Source organism: Anomaloglossus baeobatrachus, chromosome 5 (genome assembly GCF_048569485.1).
Source record: "Anomaloglossus baeobatrachus isolate aAnoBae1 chromosome 5, aAnoBae1.hap1, whole genome shotgun sequence".
NCBI lineage: Eukaryota > Metazoa > Chordata > Amphibia > Anura > Aromobatidae > Anomaloglossus > Anomaloglossus baeobatrachus.
The window spans coordinates 296,241,217-296,256,834 of record NC_134357.1 but is presented as its reverse complement, the minus strand read 5'-3'; the positions used below and the strand labels follow the sequence as shown (position 1 = coordinate 296,256,834).

General features: G+C 49.0%; 1 protein-coding gene across 2 annotated transcripts in view; it reads right to left on the bottom strand.

The window, feature by feature from the left end:
- Positions 1 to 15,618, bottom strand: part of UNC13D (unc-13 homolog D) — a 174,067-nt gene that overhangs the window by 78,980 nt on the left and 79,469 nt on the right. For both annotated transcript variants that reach the window (XM_075349607.1, XM_075349606.1), the window contains exons 5-7: positions 13,619 to 13,678; positions 3,280 to 3,346; positions 2,970 to 3,162 (exon numbers count right to left, since the gene is read on the bottom strand). In XM_075349607.1, coding sequence (XP_075205722.1) covers positions 2,970 to 3,162; positions 3,280 to 3,346; positions 13,619 to 13,678 — 320 coding nt within the window. The remainder of the gene's footprint in view (positions 1 to 2,969; positions 3,163 to 3,279; positions 3,347 to 13,618; positions 13,679 to 15,618) is intronic.

Here is a 15,618-nt window from a genome sequence, read left to right as displayed (position 1 = left end):
CAGTTGACACCGGCGTCCCCATGACTGAGGTTGGCGCATGTCAGTGACGTCATGCATCGCTATAGCACAGTTGCCAAGAAGCTGCTGCACGACGTGGAGCCAGGGAGGGTGAGTACAATGGTTTTTTTTTTCTATTTTTGCTATAAGAAACAGAACTGAGGCATAATTATCCAGATGGGGGCATATATCAGAAGGGGCATACATATACCAGGAGGGGAGATATATACCAGGAGGGGCACAGGATGGGGACATATATACCAAGAGGGGGACGTTTTTAACATGATGGGGACATTTTTACCAGGATGGGGGAGCATATATTACCAGGATATGGAACATATTTATCAGGAAGGAACTTAGGATGGGGGACATATACCAAGATAGTGGACATATATACCAAGATGAGGGACATATTTACCAGGATGGGGAATATATCTACCATGATGTGCGGCATATATACCAGGATGAGAGACACATTTACCAGGAAGTAGCCCAGGATGAGGAACATTTGAACAGGATGAGGGACATTACTGCATAAAGGGGGGGCAACTCATATGACTTTATAGGATTTAGAACGCTTTATGTATACATACATATACATACATCTGACCAACATGTGGGCCCAGGTCCAAATTTTGTACTGAGGTCCGTCGAACTCTTGTTACGCTACTGCACATCAGTGTACAAAACAACGTGGACTGCTAGAGGTGACGAAAAAGTCAGTTTATTTGTTTCTATATTACTGCTGGAAAAAAAAAAAAATCACAAAAATGTTATTTTTCTTCTTTTTTTTTGTGAGATCTGGTGTCCCTGAGAATTGAACACACAAAATATATTATTGCAGGCAGCGGCTTATGAGCCACAGCTTACATTAGGAAGTATTGGAGGCTTTTCTATACTTGAAGTTGCATTGCAGCCACCAAACCCATAGACAGATAATTTTGGTTCACAGAGATACATCTGTATATAGCAGTGTATGTCTATGTCTCTTTATTCTAGATGGAAAATAAAGGAACAGGTTTTTTTTTCTCACTTTACTATAAAATAATGAAAAGAAGAACAAAAATGTCATTTTTAATTAGTTTTTTTTTTTTTTTTTTAAATAAAAAATAATAAAAATCAAACATTAGCAAATAACATGGACATGTTTGGTGTCCCTGTAATTGTAACAAAAGAAACAACACAGTAAATCACATTATTTATGTTGATCAGAAAATGGTGTAAAAAAATGGTGGAATTGATAATATTTTGTGTTTCCTGCGGGGTTTTTCTTTTTAATCTATTTTTAACGGTTAATAGTACAGAGATGCTTCTTTGATTCTGCACTTAAAAAACAATAAAGCTTTTTTTTACATGTGTTTTTTTAAGCTCCACTTAGAAATTTGTAGAGAAAAAATACCACAAAACTGCACAGTTCAGCCGTGTCTTTAGATGTATTAGGGGCAGAATTTTTCATTAAATCACATCTATTTTACCTGGACATTTATACCGTGTTCACCTGTAGCGTAAATGCTGTTTTATCTTCTGCTGCTTTTTCTAAGCAGAAATTGTGCTGTGTTTAACCCCTCCACCACCTGGCGATTTTTCATTTTTCATTTTTCCCTCCCTAATATTATACTTATGCTAGGCGAGAAAAATAAATCGCACTCGAATAGCATTCGCATGACATATGGAATACCAAATGAGCTTCACTCGTCCAAATTATCTGGATGAGAATTGGTGTGATTTTTTATAAGTAGATGTGAAACCCTTTAAAGGAGTCTGTCTCCCCAATAAAATCAAATTAAACCACTTATTCATACACTGTAGGTGACTATACTATGGTAAAGATTTCACCAATTATGTTTTATATAAAAATAGAAAAAACATTTTATTAGTTAAATAAATGAGGAATCCCTCACATATAAAACTAAATTAGTGAAATCTATACTACAGGTATGACTTTTATAGCTACCTATATGAATGTTTAAGGGGTTTAATTTGAGTTTTGGGGTGATAGACTCTCTTTTAGGCCAGCGTCACTCTAGTATATAGCATCGGATGCTATATGCTTTTGACACTAGTGTGAGTCTAGCGTCATTCTACTGTGAATTATCTTGCATGCGAGAAGATGGTGAGATTAATTTCCCATCTTTTCCATTGCCGGTCTCTTCGTTTATGGGACTGCAATTGGATGACATCAGTGCAGTGCGAAGTTTTACACGCTCCTATAGACTTGTATAGGTGCGCGTAATCCGAGACACGCTGCCAATTGATTTTTTTTTTCTCAGTCCAATTAGAGCTGAGGGAAAACTGGCAGATCTGACCTGCAACATTAAATATAACTAATGGCACTTCCTTGAAATGGTGAGTAATACGTAGATAGGAAGGGGTGCACTTAGTAGGTTCCAAAGCCAAGACACTAAGTATAGACACAAGGCACTCCCAAATTCTTGATGCTGTGATTTTATTTAACAGTGGATGTGCATAAAGAACGTTTTCGGTCACAAAAAGACCTTCTTCAGTTGCACATGGAAAGACTGGATGGTGCTCGTGACACATGCAGCGGTGGATACCGCCTTGTGTCTATACTTAGTGACCTGCAACATTAGTCTGAGCACAATGCTAGATTTTCTCACATTGCACTCTTCCAATTCATACGCTTGTGTGACCCTGGCCTTAGGGTACGCTAACACGACCATATGATTCGCGCAAGTCTCGCATCGTATCACCCGGCGTGGCTGCACACTCTCCGGACAGGTGCATGTCAGCTTCATAGAAATACATGCAGCCGACACGCTCCTGTCAGGAGAGTGTGTGGCCACGCCAGGTGATAAGATGCGAGTCTTGCGCGAGTCATACACTCATGTGAGCATACCCTAATACTGGAAGAGGGATCAAATACTTAGGGAAATACAAGACAATAGAAATGGGAATGTCAAACTGCAGCCAAACGCTAAACACTTCACTTCTTATAATAAAAAAGTGCATACATTATGAAGGTTTCGTTCCATACAGGATTTAAGGTCTGGACCTTGACTTGTGTCTTGTGTGTCTGATCTTCAGGTAAGGTATTCCTGACCACTGCTTTCTGCTTCTGTTTCTTGTCAGGATTGGGGCTACTGTCCCTGGAGTGAGCGTCGGCTCGGCTCTCAATTCCCAGCATGCAGTAGGGGTCACTAAAACCTAGCAGAAAAAAACCACAAGATTTTTAAATGAAGCTCGTCACACGCACTAAAACTTACATAAGGCAGCATGAAAATATAAGAATCAGATTGTGAAGGTCACCACATGTTCTCTTACCACTGACATCCTTCCCAAGAATTCCTTTAGCTTGTTTCACTGTAACTTTCACACAGAAAATCGGCGGCTGCAACAGAAGATGATTACTCTGGTTATTCTTGCCTCATATGAAGGCCTGTTCTTTGTGTAGACCAGGGTTGGCAACGCGATGTTTTACTTTTTCTGGACAGCTGAACAAAAAATCTTGGACAACAGTTTTTACGGACACATTGCAAAACCAAAATAATCATTATGACTATACGTGATCCTTTTTTACAACCCATAATTCTAATATGAAGACATTTGTGGCATTCACTGTAAACTGTAAAATGATGACAATTATAGTCAAAATAATCTGTAAGTTTCTATCACAGAATCCCTTACATTTATTTGATGGACAAGTGCTCTATTTTTACGGACTGTCCTGGAATTTCTGGATGGTTGGCAGTTCCAGGTGCAGATGCCCTTTTCTTGTTTGCTGATGCTGCTGTAGAGTGCCGGAAAGGGGCAGTCGTGGGTGAGGCTATCAGTCCCCAACCCACCCCGGCACAGTACAGATATGGGAGGGCAGAGTGGTCTAGGGAGGGAGTGTGGAGGTGGTACCTGGCTGCTGCTGCATTTCTGAGTCCCGTTCACTTCCATGGGCCTTGCACCCTGTACGATCAGTAAGGAGACGACCACCAGGTAAAACTTCCAAAACTTTACTACAAAAATGTTGTACAATGGATTTCCATTCTCTTAGGGCACAGACATCATCATCACTCTTAATTCAGTTCTGCATCCGGCTAGGCTCTACAGTGACGGCCACAACTTATCCTCCAGCTTCTGACCCAATCCCTCAACATGATGGTGGATCTTCTGGCTCGGCTCACAGACTGATGGACCAAGCTGCCCTCCCGCTGCGACTGTGTTCTCTCAGGTACTGACAGGTGCTGGGCTAAGGTGGGGAGTCTAACTTCTCCTCCCTCTGTTCTCTAGTCTTACATTTCACTGTAGACGAGCTCCCTTCTTTCTCTATCCTTCTCTGTTCTCACTTTTCCAGTCCTGTCTCTGTCATCTCCACACTGTCCAGTCCACTCTGCTTCTTCCGACCTTGTAGGTCCTTTCTTGTGCTGTTCACTCTTCCATCCTTTCCCTATATGACTCTGCCCTGGCAAACACTGCCCTATATCTCTTCCTATGCTGGTGAACCAACCCCCTCACTTAACCCCTGCTGCCCTGTCACTTCCTATCCATCCCTTCTCACTAAGGGACCCAGGAAACCGTGACACCTGGTGTAGCCGTGTTACACAGGAGGTGATGTTATACAATACAATACAATGCAGTAAAAGAAAACACACACACACATATACATTGCAATACCACAAGTCACCAGCTCGAAGTGGGGGCAGTAGGGCACTGGACACCGTATTACATTGCAATGGAGTAAGGGGGAAAGATTTCCAATCTTCATTCAAAAGAGGGATGATTGGGAACCTGGACTAGCACCATTTCCTCTAAGAGCTTGCTCACGTGTTGTGTTTTTGCAGCATTTTTTCTATATACTTTTGTTGCGAAAATCTAGTGTTTTACTGCCCCAGTAAAGTGAATGATATTTCTGAAATCTCATGCACATGCTGGCTATTTTTTCTTCCCATAATTGAACCTTGAAAACATTTTTCCAAAATTGCAGTATGTCAATTCTGGAAATGATGATAAAATAGAAATAAACATTTTCAAAACATCTCAATTTATTCAGTATAAGCACTTACACGCATTGACTGATATCAATGAGGTTATTAATGGTTGTTTGAGGAATGTTGCATGCAGTTGGGCACACAAATCATTAAAATCCACTGCTGGCAGCTCTTCTTGCAATTGCCGGCCAATAACTTCTCAAATGTGCTTGATGGGAGACATGACCACTGAGGAAGGATTCTCCGGTCGTGATGGTTAGTATCCCCAACTTAACCTAATAAATAATACACCGACTGCATGCGACTTGGTTAAACAAATTGGCCACAGCAGCCTTTATTACCTATTATTAACATTCTAACACAAGGGGGCGCCGTCCAACGGGCGACCCCAAACCAATAATAGGTAACACATAAATAATAACTGTACATGTAACCCCATGTAGGCCCGGTCCAGAAACCACTTCCTCCACCAATATCCCTGGCCGCAACACTCCGACCCAGAGATGAGGTATTAATCACCCCGTGGATTAATACCCCCCAAACTTTGCAGAACCCCGTGCCTGCAATTTACCGGAACCCGGAGACACCATACCAAGACAGTGCCTCTCAGTCCAGCCACCAATCCCTTACAACCGCCTCTGGACCAGACCTACCCCCGCCACAGGACAGGACACGTGACACCTTACGTGGCCTGGACCCGCCACACACCCAAGGCTTGCTCCACCATCACGCAAACCCGAGGCCCATAGATCAGAACCCAATCTCCTTAAGGTGAACCCCATCACCCCTCCGAAACTGCCACTTCGGCGACTCCAGATCCGCATGTCGCACTACAATACCGCTGTTTCTCCGCACGAAATGCGCAACCACCCTGTTCACTTGAGCCCGGGCGCGATTAAGCTTCTCAACTGCCCGTGCCCCCCTCCACACCAATGTGGCCACAATATCCGACCATACCACCATCAAACCCGGATACCCGGTCCATAAATGCAATAGATCCATCATGATGTCCCGGATCAAATCACGTGATGCCTGCGCTCCCAAGTCATTTCCCCCCCCACGTGCAAAAAACCAACACGTTCGGAGGTCTACCCGCCCTGCAATAGCATTCAAACTCCGTCACGACCCTGCTCCATTCCATGCCCCGCACACCGAACCACTTGACCAACGCAAGCGATCTGTCCCCACCAAACTGCCGACCATTCAGGCGAGCGTCGGCCCGACGGGCCCCCCAGAACACGAAGGAGTGCCCCAGAATCCATATCAGGCAGATTCCTACAACCACAGAAACTTTAACAAACACACCCCACCAACACCAATTTGCAGCAAGGAACCCCGACAAAGCCACAACCAACTACTCCATAACGCCCTCACTGGGACAACAACTGTGGGCGTACATAACCCCGAAAACGATAAGACTCCCACCAACCGATTCGTCTCACCATGTCATCACCCACAACGCGAAGCCTCCGCAGCCGCCCCGATCCTGAAGGAATGAGGCCCGTAATCTCCCGGGCATTCCCCCGCACAGCGCAAACAACTCCTCAGTACGGCCACAAACTGGTAACGAGACAACCAAGACCCATCCACGTGTTGTAACAGCGGGCCCAGAAGACCGCCTTCCTCACCATCTGCACCGGGCACAACGCATCCATCACAACCAACCTGCCTCGACCCATCTGGTCTGTTTTTGGACCGCTTAAGCCGACACTCTACTCTCCGTCCCACCACTGCCACAACCTCGGACATCAGACCACCCCCCCTGAACCTGGAAGGGCTCACCAACGCCCCCAAAAAAGGCTAACACAAAAGCCGTTTCAAAAGCACCCTCTCATAAACTGAGACACAAATTTCCCGCAAACCATCCACCAATCGCCGTAACAAAACCAAAGAACCGGGCCGCCTAGTGTCCCGCTCCTTCGCCCCTTTACGAAAACCCTTCAAGGCCTGCCGCACCCAAAATTCCGCGGCACGCCCCACTCACCCCTGACCTTCAACCAAAGGCCACAGCCGCCACCCTAAGTATCATTGCTGATGTTGACTTCCCAGCCCTGAAATCCTCGCTCACCAGTGCCAGTAGCGCCAACAAGTAATTTGCTCGCCCGTCACCAAACATAACTCCCAGCATCTCCTGCCACTCACCGAATTCCTAATTAAACCCGCAATCAATGCCTCACCAGGCTCCACAAGTCCTCTGGACACCCTGCTCCGATCTCGTCTGCCCCCCGGCATTAACTCCCACAACCTGCGGACTGAAAATGAGATAAAGCGTCCGCCACCCCGTTATCACCCCCACCACATGTTTCGCAACTACATGAACGTTCCACAGTAAACACTTGAGCACTAAATGCCGCAGATAAGCCACTACCGGTCCGGACTCTGCTGACAAGCTGTTTATCGCATGCACCATCGCCCGATTATCGCAGTGATAGCACACTTTACGTCCTGAAAATTGCGACCCCCCCCCACAATTCCAACGTCCCCACGATCGGAAATAACCAAAGCAAGGCCAGATTCCTTACCAGACCAACATGCCGCCATTCCTCAGGCCACCTCCCAACGTACCAATGTCCCTGAAAAAGGGGTGACGAAACCCGCCGACCCGGCCGCGTCCCTGTACAGTTCGAGCACACCATTGGCACCACCGTCTTCAACCACAAGGCTCGGCCGCTAAAACATTGCAAGAAAAACATCCCAAACCAGAAAATCCTCCTTGATCTCCCGCGTGACCCGCACAAAGTGCGCCGAGGGGGCCGTACGCCTGCCATAGCTGCCGCCAAAATCCTGGCGAACACCCGCCCCATTGGCATAAGCCTGCACGTTAAGTTCAACTTCCCGAGCAAAGACTGCACCACCTTCAGCCGCCCTTTCCGTGCTGCCAGCAGTGCTGCTACCACTCACCACAAGTCCACCATCTTCCCCTCCGGCAGCCTGCATTCCATAGCCAAAGAGGCAATCTCAATCCCCAAAAAACCGCATAACCATCGCCGGCCCCTCCGATTTATCCTGTGCCAAAAGGAATCCCAAAGCTATCCGCCACTCTCTGTAAGGTGAACAACGAGCCAGCGCAAACCATGGATCCCGCCGGACCGACACCAAGAAAATCATCTAGATAGTGGATAATGGAGGACAAGCCATACACGGCCCGCACCACCCACTCAGCAAAGGAACTAAACGCCTCAAAATACAACAAGAAATTGAAACAGCCCATAGGCAAACAACGATCAACATAAACTCATCACCCCACCAGCAACCCAGAAGGTGCTGGCTCTCCGGATGCACCGGCAGCAAACGAAACGCCGATTCTACATCCACCTTTTCCATCAATGCACCGCGTCCCGCCGCCCGCACCAAGTCCGGCGCCTTGTCAAACAAGACGTAGTACACTGCCAACAATTCTGGCGCGATGCCATCATTCACTGACGACCCCCCCCGGAAATGAAAGATGATGGATGAGCCAAAATTTATCCGGCTCCGTCTCCGGCACCACCCCCAACCGGGACACCACCAGATTACTGCACGGCGGGCTCTCAAATGGACCCCCCATCCTGCCCAACTCAACCTCTGTCCCCAACTTCCCACCCACAACCATAGGGTGGTCCCTCGCCGACCGTAAAGTACGACAAAACCGGAGGCAATGCCTCCCCCACTGACGGAATCTGAAAACCGTATAAAACCAAACCGCAAAATTGACGCCGCTGCCCCGTCCGGATACCTATGTAAAAATGGCGCCATTGCCCCTATGTTCACTGGCGTCCTCCCTTTTACCAAACCCGTCCCCCCGCAGCCGGAGCACTCATGCTTGAACCCGCATGCTGCCCCAAATTTGCACCGGCCGTCGTGAACTTGCCCACACACTCCCTTTTTCTGGGTACCCGAGGGCCCGGCTCCCTTCCCCCCCGGCGCCGCCATGAAAGGGCTGGCTCGGGGCCGCCAATAAACGCATCCATAAGGAAATGTCCTCATGGTCCCACCGCATGCCAGGCCGCAACGCCTTCCGCTGCCTAAACTGCTCATCATACCGCAGCCACGGCAAGCCCCCTGTCCGTGCGATACGCCTCCCCCATTACCTCCAGATAACCAAACAGAGCCGAGCAGTGCTCCGGCTCCTTTTCCCCTATTACACTTGCCAAAATTCCGAACGCCTGCAGCCAATTGGAAAAGGAACGAGGAAGGAGCCCATAACGGCGTTTTTCTTCCTCTTCCCTTTCCTTCTTGGAGTCGTTCGGCTTCACCTTGTCCAGATTAAATTTTTTTTTTTTTTTTTTTTTTTCCCAGGGGTAGCAGGGAAAATATCTTCACATACTCCCCCTTCCCAAATCTTGTCCCTCACCTCCCTCTTGAGGTGGGCCCCTAACGGTCCCTCAAAACACACGTAAACTTGGCCCTATCATCCAAACGCACCACCTCATCCCCATTTACCTTTTCTACCGCTGTTTACCCCGCGGGCTCCACTACTCCACCAACCGCACCCGTCCCTATCGGCGCCGCCTCGCTGCTGACCGACGCTGCGCCATCCACCACCGACCCGTCCATGCCGCTGCTGCCGCCGGCGCGCGCGCGCGCTAAACCCCGCACCAAGCCCAGCAACTGACTAAACAATGCTGACCCCCCCCCTCTGGCGCTGCCGTGCCCGCAGCCACCTCCCCAAAACTAGCAACCCGCGCCGCAAGCAATGCCGAATCCACGGCTAGCTCACCCGACCGTGGCGCAGAAATGGAAATTGGTACCGCGACGTCCTCCGCCATCCACTCGTCAGATTCGTCCCCCGACCTGAGGGCTCCCTCTTCTTCCTCGCTGTAGGCGTCCTCCACCATTCCAGCTCCAGAGGACGCAGCCGATGCGTCCCCTCCACCACGGCCGCCCTCCTGGGCCGCCGCGTGGGCACTGGTGGTCGACATCCGTCGCTTGCTGTGCGGCGACAGCCCACGAGACCGTCCTGTCCCCTGGGCCGCCGCTGCCCGAGGCCTCTTCCTGGAGGAGCCGCTCCCCGGACTCAGGGGGCTCCCCACCGTCGTCCCTCGCCCTCCAGGGCCTCCGACCAGAACCTCCTGCTGGTCCTCCCCCGCCCGGGGGAGACCGCGGCCGCCGGGCGCAGTGCAGCTGCTATGAGGGACCTGGCAGTCACCGCCGGGCTCCCGCCGTCCCCCCTTACTCTCCCCAGCCTTGCAGGTATCCGGGTGGCGCCTGCCCACACCGGTCCCCCTGCTGGCTGCCTGCGCTCGGCTCCCTCACGGTCCTTGGAGGGTACTGCCAGCCTCATTTCTCTGCCGGGCACGCTCCTGTGTGGTAGCTGCCGCCGGGACGTGCCCCACCGCCGGGGGCCTGGCGTCCAGAGCGGGCCCCAGGGTGGACACGCCCCCTCCCCGGGCCTCCGTCCCGTGCCGGGCACGCCCCCGATCCCGGGCTGCCGCCGGCCTGGAAAATTGAGCCCGAGGCCTGGGACCGGAAGTAGGCCCCAGGCCGGGCCCGCCCCCATCCAGGCCACCGCTGGCCTCACATCATCGCCGGGCTCGCTCCCGGCCGGGAGACGCCGCAGGGGTTCGGACTCCAGCCCGAGGCCGGAGACCGGAAGAAGGCCCCCGGACTGGCCACGCCCCCTTCTCGGCCACCGCGGCCTCGCCGGAGATTCCTCCCGGCGGCCGGGGCAGACGCAGGGAGCTGCCGCAGCCCGCCCCGCCGCGGAGGGTCCCGAGGGGGGCTCTCGCTGTGCCTCCTTGCCCCCCTTGCGCCTGGGGAATATCGGATGGGGGGGGGGGGGGCTGGAACGCCGCCCGCATCTATGGGGGGGGTGCAAGGGGCAGGTGCCGACGGGGAAGCCCAGGCAGCCCTGACGTGGGACTGCACTGCCTGGGCCCCGTGCACCGCCATCGCCGCTCTGAGGAGCCTATCGAGCTCCTGGAGGTCCCTGGGTCTGAATCCTTTGCTGTCCGGAGTCACAAGGAAGGTAAGACCCCTCCCCTATAGTTTATATACTAGCCCCCTCCCCACCCTACAGTGACCCTATTCCACCAATCCCCTAAAAGGGCCCATAATGCCCTTTAATTCACTTTATTAACCCCTCACTCCCTCCCTTCCCTCTGGTCATGTCGCCCCTCCCCCCTATGGGGTCCATGGCTTTCTAGTACTACAGGGCTCCAGGAGCACATTGGAGAATAGGTCATACCTCTTTTTGCTCGACCAAATCAAAATAATGCTGACCTGTTAGTATACCTGGAATGAAGACTAGAAGGGTTAAGCTTCTCTACATTATGCCACCCCATATTATGATATTCCATCTGGGAGTAAGACAAGTGTGACACCTTTTCATGGTGTTGGCCTCCAACCATGGTTTGTATTATGACATCCAAAGGGTTCAATTTTGGTCTTATCTGATCTTACTTCTAGTATTTCACAGACTTCTCTAAATGCTGTTGAGCAAACGTTAAATGTGCTAGGACATGCTTTTTGTTCAGCGATGGAGTCTTGATTGGTGAGCATGCATACATGCCATGGAGGTTGAGTGAATTACTTATTGTTTTTTTAAACAATTCTACCTGCTAACTCCAGGTTTTTTTATAGCTTTCTACAGGTAGTTACTGACTCATAGACAACTCTTTCTTATGAGCTTAAAAGACTCACACAATCTGGAAAAATGTAAAAGAGGAATGCGCAGTCGCACACAACCGGCCCCTGTGCAGACAAAAAACTCTAACAGCACAACTAACTGCCCCGCTTCAGACCGGGCTCTCTAAATGGCCATCAAAGGGTTTATCGTGCCTCCTGAGCAGGCCTGCACAACATACGGCCTGTGTGCCGCATGTGGCATGCCAAGGGGTTTGATACAGCCTACGGGACCCAGTGATGTTAAAATTTAAAATCCTCACAATTTAGAGATTTGAGATAATGAGGAAGATTTGGTAAGTTTCTGCTCCAAAAACTCAGTTTAAGGCCTGTTTCACACGTCAGTGATTCTAGTACGTTTGTGCTTTTTTTTAAACGTACCAGAATCACTGACATACGCAGACCCATTATAATGAATGGGTCTGCTCACACGTCAGTGATGTTTCCCTGACCATGTCTCCGTGCAGCGTTCACGCGTGTGCGTGATTGCCGCACGGAGACATGTCCATTTTTTTTCTGGCATCACTGATGTCCCACGGACCACGCAGTGGTGTGGTCCGTGAAACACGTGCCAGAAAAAAACGTGCTTTTAAAATAAAAAACATTTTTACTCACCCGGCTTCAGCGGCGCTCTCTGCAGCCCGTTCTGCTTGCTGCTTCAGAGCCGGCTCATTACTGTTGCGCATATTCATGATGCACGACACAGCCGACCCGGAAGCAGCTGCTGCGGGGGTCAGCGCCGGCCGGATGCTGCACTTCGGGAGCGATCAGCACCATGGAGAGCGGGAGCGCGCACAGGTGAGTTGAATTCTAAGTGCAATCACGGGCCACGGATAACGGAGCCCGTATTGCACTTAGACAACCCACGTGTGCCGTAATTCACGGCACACAGAGGGACATATGCATGTTTTACACACCAGTGAAAAACGTCAGTGTATTTGGGCCTAAGTTAGTGTGTATTCACACTGATATTGCATGCAGCAGAAACTCTCCAAATCCTCCTCAAATACTCAAAACTTTCTACTGGTGATGTATTAATGTACTGATGATAGTTCTGGTGATGTATTCATCTAAAAACCTCTGTAAAAATTTTGCGAACCATGGCATTGTTTCAGTATGATGATGTGGCCATTGGACCAAAAAAATGTTGTGCACCCTTGCTCCTGACGGACCAGAGGGGAGGCCACAAAGCACTACCTACAAGAGCAGATGAAGGAGTGTAGTAACAAACAGAAATCCCACGTGAGCTATACTGAAACAAGTATAAAAAAGGTGAAAGGATAAAGGGGCTTGAAGGAAATCACACAGACAACAGCAGGCACTCAAATAGTGTTTTCTTCCAAGTAAAATCTCAAATATAAAAATATAAAGTTCTGGAAATCCCAGGAACAGGTCCACATAGAACTATACCCAAAAAGGAAATGCAGTGGAGGCGGTGATAGGACAAACCAAAACAGGACAATGAAAATTTAGGACTGAGAGGAAAAGAACCATAGCTCAGTACACAGGTGAACCAACCATGGAGCAAGAGGTCACGGGATCAAATCCCAAAACTGAGGCATAACACTTTTCAGATAATTTTCACTCCTCTGTCTGAAGTCTTGAAGGGAGCACCTGGTCGTGGCTAGTTTATGGTGAAATTATACTCTTTCCACTTTCAGATTATGGCCCCAACAGTGCTCACTGGAATCTTTAGTAGTTTAGACATTTTTCTGTAACCAATGCCATCATTATGTTTTGCAATAAGGTTGCAAAAGGCCTTGCTACAGCTCACAGGTTTTACCCATCTTGAGATGTTTCTGGTGTAACATTTTGGTAACGATACACCTTTTTATAGGCCATCAGATAAACCAACTGATATTATTTTTCTTTCAGTGGCGGGATTGCCTTCTAATTACTGATCGATTCAGCTGGTGTCATGACTTTCCATGGCTTTTTTCCCCTCTCTTTCTTCATATGTGTTCTATACTTTTTCCCTGTGTCATTTCTCATTATTACATTATTATTAGATTTCTCAATGCATTCTTTCATTTCACCAGCATCACACATACACATAGGATCATACCAATCTTTATATTTACCTCAAGACTTTTTACACTTTCAAGGATGGCATTGTGCTCTGCAGGATCCATATTGAAGGCCTGAAAGAGATATAGCAGAGTCCTTTGTCATTAGACAATTATTACCTCCTGTTTCAATCAAGATTTTATATTAAAATTAATTTTTTTAAATATTTGTGTTTTTGATAAGCTGTATTAAAAGGAACTTGACAGCTGATACACGCTGCAGTGTTTGAGAGAAAAACATAGTTTAATAGCTGCTTGGGACTGAAACGCAGGGGAAACCAGTCAAACAGGTGGAGTCCAGACGTCGTCTCCCCACCTGCTGCCCCTGGATCATCAGGTCTCTAATCTGCAAGCTTATATAATGAGAGACCTATCAGCTGTCAGGGTCCCTTTAAAAGGAACCAATTCTTTTTTTTATTATTCCTTTGTTAGGTAGCACCTATGTGAGTGTAATGCATGTAGCCACATACTCAATGAAGCGCAGGTCACTTTTCTAAATCTTTTCAAAGCAAGTCTATGGGATTTCTGTATGAGGCACTGAGTGGGGCTGAAGACAGATGAAGACACCAACTGGGGAGTATTGTGACGGGGTAAGGGGTATGGTGGTAGATGGGAGCAATATCCTTCCGAGCATGTGCCTTTTGCACTGGTGAGCAGCAGAGAAGAGATTAATCCCGGGCCTGGATCTTCTCTGCTAGTCAGCTTTTGAGGCAAAGCCCGATGTGCACAAGTGAATAGTTAGTACAGCATAAATAGACAGCCAGATCTTCTCAGTGTAAGGACGTTGTCACATTGCGAGTGCCTCGCATGTATCTCGCGCGAGTCTTGCGTTGCATCACTCGGCATGGCCGCACACTCTCCTCACAGGAGCGGGTCAGTTGCAAGTGTGACGCCCTGGCAAAACTTAAACAGTGCAGGAAAAGGATAGAGACCACCAGCCTGGTTTACCAGAGACTTGAGTGTTTTACTAATAGTGAGCACACCAGCACCCCCTGCGGTCGTCATCTCCCCTGCACTAGAGCCATCGGGTCCCGGGGCCATCATCCCTGCCCACGTAGGGGTTAACATCTTGCTGCTCAACATCTCCCCCGGGTGCCCCGTAACAGCAGCGGTGGTGTCCCACCTTACCACACACCGTGGGTGGCACATACATCTACGTCCCCCATTTTATTCGGCGTGTCCGCGAGACCCCCTGATCCGGAGACCCTCGAGCCACCACCCCTGAAGGTCCGGGCCCGAGCAGCGACCGGCTGCCGACACGGGGGCGGCACACATGCATCTCTATACAACCAACCCACTCCTGTGAGGAGAGTGTGAGTCCGTACCAGGTGATGCAACGCGAGACTTACGCGAGATACATGCGAGGCACTCGCAAGTGTGACACTGGCCTAAGGGTGGTTGGGCTGGAGAACTGAAGCAGTTTGACTGCTGTGAAGGGAAAAGAAACCTATATCTGAATGGACTGGTATGTCCTGGACTTTTTGCTGTGCTGCATGCCAAGCTGGACCTTTTTCCTTTGTATCCCTGCTCTGAAGTAAGACTTTACATTTGTGTCTGTGTCAAGTGTGAATAAAAAAACATTGACCCCTTTTTGGACTGGAAACCCGTGTATGCCTCTTTATTGCGTCCCTACCATCGCCTACCAGAGCTCAATCCCTACAGTATGTAATTACAGTGCCTACAAGTAGTATTCAACCCCCTGCAGATTTAGCAGGTTTACACATTCGGAATTAACTTGGCATTGTGACATTTGGACTGTAGATCAGCCTGGAAGTGTGAAATGTACTGCAGCAAAAAGAATGTTATTTCTTTTTTTATTTTTTTTTTTTAAATTGTGAAAAGTTTATTCAGAGGGTCAGTTATTATTCAACCCCTCAATCCACAAGAATTCTGTTTGGTTCCCCTAAAGCAGGGGTGGGGAACCTTTTTACTGCCGGGGGCCATTTGGAAAATTCTACCAACCTTTGGGGGCCGCACAAAATTATCAACTTGAAAATGACCCGGCTATAATTAGT